Source organism: Salmo salar, chromosome 06, assembly GCF_965601325.2.
Source record: "Salmo salar chromosome 06, fSalSal1, whole genome shotgun sequence".
NCBI classification, from domain to species: domain Eukaryota; kingdom Metazoa; phylum Chordata; class Actinopteri; order Salmoniformes; family Salmonidae; genus Salmo; species Salmo salar.
The window spans coordinates 38,361,848-38,373,690 of record NC_138296.1 but is presented as its reverse complement, the minus strand read 5'-3'; the positions used below and the strand labels follow the sequence as shown (position 1 = coordinate 38,373,690).

General features: G+C 43.7%; 2 protein-coding genes across 2 annotated transcripts; both read left to right on the top strand.

Moving 5' to 3' along the window:
* The first annotated feature begins 939 nt into the window (after positions 1-939).
* On the top strand, positions 940-3,137 carry nol12 (nucleolar protein 12). Its single transcript, NM_001141416.1, is given in 6 exon segments — positions 940-1,114; positions 1,438-1,543; positions 1,702-1,750; positions 1,919-2,073; positions 2,168-2,262; positions 2,567-3,137. Coding segments are annotated over 6 exon segments (732 nt in total). The 5' UTR covers positions 940-1,001; the 3' UTR covers positions 2,781-3,137.
* A 1,267-nt stretch (positions 3,138-4,404) lies between these two features.
* Positions 4,405-11,539, top strand: LOC145879768 (uncharacterized). The gene is made up of 6 exons (XM_082976148.1): positions 4,405-4,671; positions 6,026-6,171; positions 8,171-8,355; positions 8,576-10,895; positions 11,053-11,188; positions 11,534-11,539. Exons 1-6 carry the CDS (start codon positions 4,405-4,407, stop codon positions 11,537-11,539), a joined length of 3,060 nt encoding a protein of 1,019 aa, XP_082832274.1.
* Positions 11,540-11,843: the final 304 nt, after the last annotated feature.

Genomic DNA, 11,843 nt, shown 5'->3' with positions numbered 1-11,843 from the left:
ATTGCTATAAATGCCAAGCAGAAGGAATGCTACAGTAACAATGTTTCCAAAACATGATTTCTTTTAGACAGAACACTGTTAAAGCAGTGTTAGTGTTCTGCATTACGCTCACACACTCATCTTGATCCTTATTAGGTGTTTCACTGGAACTAGCGACTGGGCTGGTCAACAAAACTACACTGGTACTGTTTATCCACCTGAAGGTGGGGGAAGAAGACCACCCACACTTTACTATACTGGTCTCTTCCTGCTTTCTTGGCTAGTTGCTGGTTCCTTCTCTCTGCCCCTCAGCTCTCTGCCCCAGTCCCTGGCCTTATTATTGAGCTCATGATGTATGTCCCTCCTTTTCTGTCTCCATCTCCCCTCGCTGAAATCTTTTCTTTGACTTGGGCTGAATAGTGAGTGGTGTCTTACAGCCACTCCCCACAGTAGAAATAACTATTGTGTCTCAAGACTTGCTCTCTGTATTAATCTGTAGGAATGTCCTAGCAGACTGTGGCTCCCAGTATTCGATTACCCGGTTTCATGTTCAGAGTGGAATGTGGTCTCTGTTTTGAAACTCGCACAGCTACATACATTATCAAATTTGGGTTGGTCACACTGCTCTGGGGTAAGCAGTGTCCACCAAACAGATTATTCCATCCTCGTAGGCTTTGGTTTCAATAGTGCTACATTCTTGATAGCGGCCAATTGCTTTGCGTATTTTCAACAGATTGTCCATAAATATGTTGGCAATATTAAAGTCGTACACTTATCAATGTTTAATGTAGGCACGGCAATGTTATTTTACTTGCATCAGAATTCTGAATAACTAACATTTAATTTCAATGCACTTTTTTCAATTACTCTTCTCGAACTGGGCATTGGAGAGAATGGCCACAATTTCAAAGAACAAAAGTGCTTGGGAGGTTGTCCCAGTCGGACCACATTGTATGATGCACACAAAGCAAGGACTTTTTAAGCGAAAAGCCAGCTGAAAAACAAGCTCACGTGTTCTCAAAATGAAAAACATGAAGAACTGGAATAAAAAGGAAAAGGGGAAGCATGAGAAATTTAAACCTGGATCTAAGAAAAGAGAGAAATGTGTGGTCATGTTCAACGATAACGAGCGACAGTGAGTTTGGCACATTATAAACAGCACAGGAGTCCCTCAACGCATAGGAAGCTAACCTTAGTTAACTATAGAGCATATCTGGCTAAACATGCTAGATTGCTAGGTAGGTCTCATTTACATGGTCAGCTTGTATGATATGCATTCATTGTTGATAGAGAATCATAAGCCAAATCATCCTGCCTCTCTGTCTTTGAGAAATGTGTTTAGTGGACCTCTAAGTTGTCATTAATTCTATCAGTTAAGTATTGGTGAATGCAAGAAATTGACCACAAGTGACTTGTCATGAATGTACTCATCAATTTGACTTATCGTATCTCCTGCAGGGAGTATCTGACAGGATTCCACAAGAGAAAGGTGGAGAGGAGGAAAGCGGCAGTGGTGGAAATCCAGAACAAGATAAAGGAGGAGCAGAAGAGAGTCAAAGAAGAGGTAAACACCGGCTAAGAGAAAGCACAAGATTAAAACCCAAGTGTTAATTAAATAGACATGGTGTGTAAAACTTGTCACTTTAGTAGAGTTTTTGATGAAGGGAATACTAACAATGTGGACAGAAGGGGGCATGAAACATATTTACTCTTTAATTCCAGAGACACAAGGAGTATTTGAAGTTGCTGCAGGAAAGAAAAGAGGCTCTCGGTGAGTTTGAGCGAAATAATTAAACATGTCAGCCAGGCTTGACAGAATATTGTTGGCTGCCTTCACTTGCCCTTATCTGTGTTTTCAGGATTAACCAGAAGCAAACATGTAGTGTCAATCCATTTCATCTGCTTACTTACTCTTATTGTTATGGTTAACTCTCCACAGATGAGGATGATGATGAAGAAGATGAATTGGAGGATGTGATAACGGGCACAACCGAGTCTGTACAGTACGATCACCCCAACCATACTGTTACCGTAACAACCATCAGTGACCTTGACCTCACGGGGGCCAGCCTCTTTACGCCAGCAACCAATCAGGTAAAGCATTTGTTGCTGATTTCCACGTCCCATGTTCTTATGTTTTGAAATTGTTTTTCTGAAAGGTATTCAAACTGTACATTTTCTTTTGAAGGTTACTGAGGACGGTGAGGAGGAGAAGGAGGTGGAGGAGCAGGAGAAAATGAGCGCTATGCCAAAGAAATCTGGGAATCCCATCCTCAATAAAAAGTATGTTCTGTTTATCCTCACTCACATTTAATGAAAATCACTTGTACTCTTTCCTTGTGTTATTAATAATGGTCAAATTCACTGGAGGATTTAAAAAACGGGTAATCATTTATGCAAATTGCATTATTCCTCAACAACTGTGCAATATACCCTGCTAATGAATAGTAATGAGCCCCCAATTCCTGTTCTATTCTCATTCTGTATTCAGTTCTGACAGTCTAATATGATGCCTATATAACAATATGAGCACTGTGGTGGCAAGTTATTCTCACACGTTATTATCCCACCTTCTCCCTCTCTGCAGAATCTGCTCACTGAACGCCTCGCTCCACGCTCACCAGACGCAGCGGAAGGGAAGCAGGAAAGGGAAGCAGGAAGGCAAAGGACGAGGCCGGCCAACAGACAAGAAGCCAGGTGCCACAGACAAGAAGGGTAGAATTGAGAAGAACAGAGTTGGGAGGACCAGCAAGAAGCAAAGACGCAGACTGACTGGGAAGAGGGTACATCACAAGGACTGAGAGTTATGAAAAAATTGATTTGCAGTGTCTGTCTGGCCTCTTTGTTTGGTCAGGATCCTAAGCAGCCATAATGGACATTTAGAGTTTCTATGGTACCAGTTGGGAAAGTCTACAGAGCAAACAAAATCACAAATACACAAACTGCACATATTCATTCTCATTGAAAGCCAATGTCTGCTCGATCCAGAGCGGCCGTTTCAAACACTGTTTTGTCTTAACCAATTGGACACGGCCTGTCTGTTTCCTTTGTTATGCTCTCTCCTTTCTACATGTTTGTTTATACTAACTGCTTTGGTATGTTGTATCTCATACAATGTGTATATGCTCAAAGTTTGATTAAAAGAAAAGAATATATAGGAATCACTTGCTTTAGTATTTTTTTATAAACCATTAGTCTGTGAATCCCTCTAGTTCTATAGCCTATTGTTTGATAGGAAACCTGACTCCTCAGTCAACATCCTTTTCAGAGCATCAGAGAATAGATCTTTACGTGTGTGTTTCTAGACATTATAGTACCCCATGCCCTCATTTGTTTGATAGATTTCAAGAAATGTTGTATAGTCAAGGATCTTAGTGTATGCTAATCTCATACCTTAGCAGTGTTTATTTATTTACACTAACCTGAGCTAACGCATGCCATCTGTCACAAGCAGTTCATTTTGCTTTCTAAAGCTCATGATATCTAATACAACCTTCAATAGAGTAACTGTCATGCAACTGACTCCATATTGGTTCTAGGTCTGGCAGACTGATAGGTTCTCTGTAATGTTAAGCAGAGCCAACATGGCAGTCAGAAGTGCATCAGTTTCATCCATTGTCGGAACAGCCAATCGGATCCATGTAAGAGTAAGAGCCTCAGGGGGATTGTGAGCAGGGGAAGAGGCATGTGCTGGGGGTCTGATGGACACTATATTATCTTTCTCTAAATGGAATATTCTCAGTTTAACTGACGGCTGAGAACTCTTCTGTCAGGTATCGTTGAAAACCTCTTCCTCTCAAATTTAAAAGAGAATAATTAAATGGAAAATAATACACATTAAGAAATCTAGAAATTCTTTGACTTGTATTTAGATTTTCGTGGCTGAAATGTTTTTAAATTGGGATGTTACCGAAGTGCTCTCGGTGACGTTTAGTAATGATATTAATGATATGCTGGAAAGACTTCTATCATCTTCCTTTCTGTATTGTGTTTCACTATATCCTCTTGTATAATTAGTTTTCACTTAGCTTAACTGTTCCGTTTAATCGCACTAACCATGAAATAATAACTCTTGTGGATCAAATATGCTACAGCATTGCTTCCATCTCTGCTACATCTTCCTACTACAGCTACACTGTAATAATATCCCACCAATGTCTTACACTGTGTACATTTCATATACATTTTGAACGGATTTTAGCTGTTTTTTTCTCCTTATGGACTACTGTATATTCTTTTGAAATCCACAATTTTTCCTGAAGTACTACTGGTACTACTGTTTTACTACAACCACCTTTTCTACTTTGTGGTGTTTTAGGCTCATTAAATACTGTGTTTGGTTTTATCTGCCTTTACACCCTGTGTTGTTCCTCAGTGTTCTCCGAGGGGTGCGATGAGTGAGCACCTGCCACCTCTGGACACGCCATGCCCCTCTCCGGCGATGACCTTATCTGTCCCAAGTTCCAGCCCAACATCTTCGACTCCTCCCGTTGCCACGACTGCCTGCGCCAGAAGCACCTGCACTCGGGCACGAGTACAGGCACGGGTACAGCCGAAACACTACAGCTGAGCCTCACAGCGGAGAAGGAGCCAGGGCAAGCCACTGGACCTCCACCAACACTACTACCAGCACCACAGGCAGTGGAGAGAAATACCAGTGCCAAGACAGAGGGAGAGGGGATTAGAAGAGTGGTGAGTGATAGGATTATCTGGGCCTATACAGACAGGTGGAAGGTAAGATATGGGGTCAGGGAAAGGGTCAGATAGACATTGAGGTCAGACAGTCATGGATCAATACACAAGAAGAAGTAAGGGAGATGGCTGAGTGGTAATGTTGACTTTGAGTCTACTTAAACTTTGGCTAGCAGACTATAGTTTCGGAAAGGGAAGCTACTATATTTAACCAGTAACACTCAGTGCTGAAGATGGACTACAAAGTGCTCAGTAACAGACGTTGGTGAGGTATGACCCTGTGTTGCGTGCTGAGTGTAGTGAATAAGGAGGAACGTATGAGGAAAAAAGATATGAAGAGGGCGGTGAAGAGAATGCTCCCATTACAAATGAATGAAGGGAGATCATTTACTGCCCTTTTGGGAATCACTGGTAACATTATACATGAAGGCAGGTTACAGAAAGCACCGGCCGGCCCACTTCTACACATAGTCATTGCAAAGGCACATTCATTTATGAATGTGCCTTTGAGGACACGACTGTTTATTGGTAGCATAGCACTCTCCTTGTTTTGCCTTTGATTGCCACAAATTAGGCAAATATACATTTTGTGGAAGTCAGATCTTATCTCATTGTTTTTCATTGCTGTATTACATTGCAATACCTTTTGTATACCTACCTAGTACTATGATATTATCAAGTTGTTGTTGATATTGCTATTAATTCAAGTCAAACTGAAGATTAGAATATGTATTTTAAGACAACCCGGAAGGGTTGTATATGTCAAGAAAGAAACTGCTATGAAATAATAATGAGGAGAACTACAGTCTAGGTAGAGTTACAACGGTGTAACTCTAATCGAGCGACAGACAGAACGTGTGAGTATGAGAGGGACGTCTTAAGGAACAGAAGGGTGAGACAGAGGGGAGACACTATTCATGAACTTCCCCATATGGACATGGATCTATAAAGAGAGACTTGGAGGTGTTGTGTTCAGGTTTGATAATGATGACTGTGTTAAACCTGTGTTCATTGTTAATATGTATCTGTAAATGAATGAGGCATTGTAGGCCTAGTGAGTTACATTGTGCTAGTTCCAACAAAACCTTTAGTTTCTATGGCTGCTCACTCTCTTATCTTGTCAGTGTTTGCTTTTCTCTCATAGTACAAACAGTATTTGTCGGTGTCTGGTATTTGTATTTTGTGAAAATGGACATTGAATTTCATTTAACCAGAATTATTGACAATTGCAGAAAGTGCTAGTTAACATGGTATTACACTTCAATACATTGTCATCTGTAGCCCCATTGGCTGATGTTCTGTTTTTGTTTGCCGTATGTTGTGATTGGTCTGTTTGTTCTCGATGACCTATCAGGAGGACTCTGATGGCCTGTCAGTGGTGAGCAGCTTCTGTGATGTCAGCGGAGATCAGCTGGGTTACGAGGAGAGCTCCTTGTGCATCCTGAGCCCTGACTGTGACCTCTACATCTGTGACGGAGACGACGACGACAGCACTGACAGGTTCTCTTCAGAATCTATTGGCTCTAGTGTGTGTCTGAGATAGAAGCTCCACTAAGGAGAAATGTTTAGTACAAAATAATGTTTGTTTTCTCTATACACTTGTGTTGAGATATCGTTGGAGACTTGGCATTTTATTGAGCTTTATATTTAGGTATTTTGCAGGGGGGAAATTTCATTTACGAACTAGGCACAAAGAACTTCAAACAAGAAACTCATTGAGCATGCTTTGTAAACCAAGTAGTCAATGAGCCTCATGTTGCGATTCTAGAGGGACAATATATACAGTTGGAGTCGGAAGTTTACATACACCTTAGCCAAATACATTTAAACTCAGTTTTTCACAATTCCTGACATTTAATCCTAGTAAAAATTCCGTCTTAGGTCAGTTAGGATCACCACTTTATTTTAAGAACGTGAAATGTCAGAATAATAGTAGAGGGAATGATTTATTTCAGCATTTATGTCTTTCATCACATTCCCAGTGGGTCAGAAGTGTACATACACTCAATTAGTACTTGGTAGCATTTCCTTTAAATTGTTTAACTTGGGTCAAACGTTTCGGGTAGCCTTCCACAAGCTTCCCACAATAAGTTGGGTGAATTTTGGCCCATTCCTCCTGACAGAGCTGGTGTAACTGATTCAGGTTTGTAGACCTCCTTGCTCGCACACGCTTTTTCAGTTCTGTCCACAAATCTTCTATAGGATTGAGGTCAGGGCTTTGTGTTGGTCACTCCAATACCTTGACTTTGTTGTCCTTAAGCCATTTTGCCACAACTTTGGAGGTATGTTTGGGGTCATTGTTCATTTGGAAGGCCCATTTGCGACCAAGCTTTAACTTCCTGACTGATGTCTTGAGATGTTGCTTCAATATATCCACATAATTTTCCTCCCTCATGATGCCATCTATTTTGTGAAGTGCACCAGTCCCTCCTGTAGCAAAGCACCCCCACAACATGATGCTGCCACCCCCGTGCTTCACGGTTGGGATGGTGTTCTTCGGTTTGCAAGCCTCCCCCTTTTTCCTCCAAACATAACGATGGTCAGTATGGCCAAACAGTTCTATTTTTGTTTCATCAGACCAGAGGACATTTCTCCAAAAAGTACGATCTTTGTCCCCATGTGCAGTTACAAACCGTAGTCTGGCTTTTTTATGGCTGTTTTGAAGCAGTGGCTTCTTCCTTGCTGAGTGGCCTTTCAGGTTATGTCGATATAGGACTCGTTTTACTGTGGATATAGATACTTTTGTACCCATTTCCTCCAGCATCTTCACAAGGTCCTTTGCTGTTGTTCTGGGATTGATTTGCACTTTTCGCACCAAAGTACGTTCATCTCTAGGAGACAGAATGCGTCTCCTTCCTGAACGGTATGACGGCTGCGTGGTCCCATGGTGTTTATATTTGCGTACTATTGTTTGTACAGATGAACGTGGTACCTTCAGGCGTTTGGAAATTGCTCCCAAGGATGAACCAGACTTGTGGAGGTCTACCATTTTTTTTCTGAGGTCTTGGCTGATTTCTTTTGATTTTCCCATGATGTCAAGCAAAGAGGCACTGAGTTTGAAAGTAGGCCTTGAAATACATCCACAGGTACACCTCCAATTGACTCAAATGATGTCAATTAGCCTATCATAAGCTTCTAAAGCCATGACATCATTTTCGGGAATTTTCCAAGCTGTTTAAAAGCACAGTCAACTTTGTGTATGTAAACTTCTGACCCACTGGAATTGTGATACAGTGAATTATAAGTGAAATAATCTGTCTGTAAACAATTGTTGGAAAAATGACTTGTGTCATGCACAAAGTAGATATCCTAACTGACTTGCCAAAACTATAGTTTGTTAACAAGACATTTGTGGAGTGGTTGAAAAATGAGTTTTAATGACTCCAACCTAAGTGTATGTAAACTTCTGACTTCAACTGTATACTTTCTCACTCCCTCATTCTCTCCCTCTCTCCACCATTATATCACCATCTCCTCTTCACACTATCTCCTCTTCCAGCTGTCGGGACCAGAGTGTCTACGCTGATCTCAGTGGCTCCATCAGTGCAGAGGACCACTATCTGTCTCTCCGGCACCGCTCAACCCACCTCACCATGAACCACCTGGACCCACCACCGCACCGAACCAACCCCAATGCCTGGATGGAGGAGGACAACAGCAGGGGCAGGATTGGCAGACACTCAGGTGAGGACTGCACTTAACCACATGTATCCTATTACAGCCATAGGTGTTATTTACATGATGATGTTGTCAGGTACCTGTGTTCAGGTTGAGGTGGGACTTATTGATAGTAGTGTGGAAGTATCTTGTAGAACTGTGTTGTGGACGTCCTTAGAACTCCTTGGAATGTATCAATAATTACAGTGTTTAGTATACCATGTGATGGAGTGTTTTTCTTTTTTAGGGTTAAAAGAAGAAAGGAATCGTGAAAGTGGCTACTTCTCTCTGGGGAGGGCAGGAGGAGCCCGTTCTCTCAGGGATCAGAGCCCTCCTCCCGTTTACCGCCATTCAGAGAGGGGACATCCCCTCTACAGCAACCGGAGCCCTGAACCCAAAGCTACCATCCCCTTCAGGAACCCTAACCTGGGGCTGGCCTCGGAGAGGTTAAACCCAGAGATACTAAACCCAGACCTGCCTCTGGAAATCCCTGAACCTCCTGACGCATTTGATCTCACCATCGAGGTTGAGGCTCAGGTGGGCCCTCGCTCCCCAAGCCCCACCCCTTTTAAGATAGCAGAATCCCTGGCCTCCACTAACCGGAGGGGTTTCAACAGCTCATACAGTAGAAGAAACTCCCCTTCCTATCAGGAGTCTGGGAAGTTCAATTCATCGAGACAAAGCTCCTCTCTGTCCCGCTCCTCTTCACCCTTACGAAACACCTCCCCATTCAAACGAAGTGAATGTACCACCTCCCTCAATAGGCGGGGCTTAGACTCTGAGGGCTGGTCTCAGGGGTGGGACCAGACTTCTAGAGGTCCCCCCCAGAGCTCTTATGGACGAGGTGTTGATATTAGAGGCTTGAATAAAAACGTAATATCGATGGCCAGTTCAGTTGGTTCCATATCACAGGTCAACTCTGTTGCATATTTTAAAAGTGCATTGCGCAAGAATGAGACAGACAGCTCCTTAAATGGTCGTGGACGTGACACTCGAAGCTCCGCCCCTTCAAGGAGGGGTTACGAAAGCCCCAGACAATCTCTGGTCCGCAAATCTGAAACAAGTAACTCCTTAAATGGCCATGACAGCAGAAGCTCATCTCCCTCGAGGAGGGCTTATGACACCTCCAGCCAAACCCTCCTTCGCAAATCTGATGGGAACAGCTTGATAAATGGTCATGGTCGTGAAAGTCACAATTCCTCTCCTTCGAGGAGGAGTTACGATGCCACCAGCCAGTCCCTCCTTCGCAAATCTGAAACAAACAGTTCTCTCAATGGTCATAGTCGACACGGCGGCCGGTGTGGCTCTCCCATTAGGGAGGGTTATGATGCCGAAAGACAATCTCTGCGGAAATCAGCTTCTCGGAATGACTTAAGTGTTCATGCCTATGAAAGTAGCTCTTCCCCTTCTAGACGTGGCTTTGACACTCCTTGTCAATTCCTGCTTTGCAAAAGTGAGACAAGTGGCTATGGAAATGGTCGAGGTCGTGACAGTGGAAGCTCCTCTCCCTCTAGGAAAGGCTATGATACCCCGAGCCAGTCACCTCCGCGCAAAAGGGAATCCAACAGCTACCTGAATAGTCAAAGTCGAGACAGTCGAAGCTCCTCCCTTTCGAGAAAGGGATATGATCCCACTGGCCAATCACTGCTTTGTAAATCTGAGACGAACAGCTCTGTCAGAAGTCAAAGTCGTGATCGTCCTACCTCCTCTCCCTCTAAGAGAGGCTGTGATACCCCGAGCCAGTCATCACTGCGCAAAAGTGAATCCAAAAACGACCTGAATAGTCAAGGTCGAGACATTCGGAGCTCATCCCCTTTGAGAAAGGACTATGATGCCCCTGGCCAATCACTGCTTTGTAAATCAGAGACGAACAGTTCTGTCAGATGTCGAAGTTGCGGTAGTCGTAGCTCCTCCCCTTCAAGGAGGGGCCATGACACCCCCGGCCAATCACTACTGCACAAATCTGAGAAGAGTGGGGCCCTCAATGGTCGGAGCCATGACAGTCGCAACTCCTCTCCATCCAAAAGAGGCAGTGACCCACCAGGCCAGTCACTCCTCAAGAAAACCATCAGTGGTGGTGACTCCAGCCTCTCTTACCAGAGAAAAAACCCTTCCGGTGATGCTCGGCCTGACTCTAACCCCTCCCCTGGCGCCTGGCGAGGCTCCACCCACTTCCTACATAGCACCTCCCCATCCAGAGAGGGCAGAGAGAACAAAACATCTGCCCCCTCTCAGAGGGCCTCTGCTGTCACCTGGGAAACCACCAGGAGTAGCAGTAGTAGGCAGGGTCTGGAGACTCGTAGCTCCTACCCAAACACAAAAGGATTGACCAACCGCAACCTAAGTCCCTCCCCTCAGATGCAAAGGCACACCTCGTCCCAGAGTTCCATGGAGTCCTCGGAGTCTGGCCAGTTGTCCGGGGAGTCAACGGAGAGGAGTAGGGAAGAGTACGCCATGATGGCTGATCTACCAAAAATCAAGCCTGTCCTCCAAAGGGAGCGGCTTGGTCATGTGGGACAGACTCCAAACCTACCCTCAGGGAGACAGGAACTCTTCAAACCAGCAAGGTTAGGGTTTTCCATTGTTGACCGCAAGGTAATGCTGTAATAGGAAGTTGTAAGTGGTTTCTCCCTCTGTATTTCAGCTGTGACATCAGTATTGCGTCACTGACAGTTTTTAAATTATTAATATGTTGTATCTAAAGTCACGTGTCTGATGTTTCAGCCACTCCCTCTCCAAGCATCCCTCCAGAGAGTGGCTAGATGACTCAGGGGACCTAGAGAGAAACCACATTGAATGGAAAAATGGCAGCAGCGGTAGACTATCTCGAGCACACTCGTCCACCTCTTTGCACATGCAGGTGGGTTGTTCCGCCAATTCAGTGCCTTTTGAGAAGTGTACTGTAACTTGGTCAAAATAGACGTTTTATTTCACCTATTTTTAACATTCTTTCATAAAGAGCACATGTTCAACTTCATGAAAAACTAGTTTTCCCATCTCAAGAGGTTAAATAAAAAACTATAGTAAGTGCCTATTAAGTGCCAAATAAAGTAACAGGGTTGACCATAACCGGGTTGACGATTTCATCTTAAATCAGCCATAAATCCCCTTGTGACAGGGGGAATGGAAGCTTGTTGTGTGCAACACGGAGTGACAATTGAATACAAACATAAAACTGTGTAGCCTGTCTCTCTATGGGTTACAGGGTTGATGTGTTACGCTCAACCCACCCAGTTTTACACCACAAAACACCAGAAACATTTACACTAATAATTACAATCTCATCCTTCACAGAGGCCCAGCAGCCCCACTATAGAGGAGGAGGCCAGTCCATGGAGGGCACAGCATAGCTCTTCCTTGGAACAAATGCAGGTACAGGTCTACTTGTGTGTGCTTTCTGTAGCCTATATCAAATTGTACATGTTTTATGGAGGTTGTCTAATTTAATGCAGAAGGCGGCCCATGTACACAGGTCATTAGACTCATTTTCCTTCAGTTTACATAAACTAAACTTC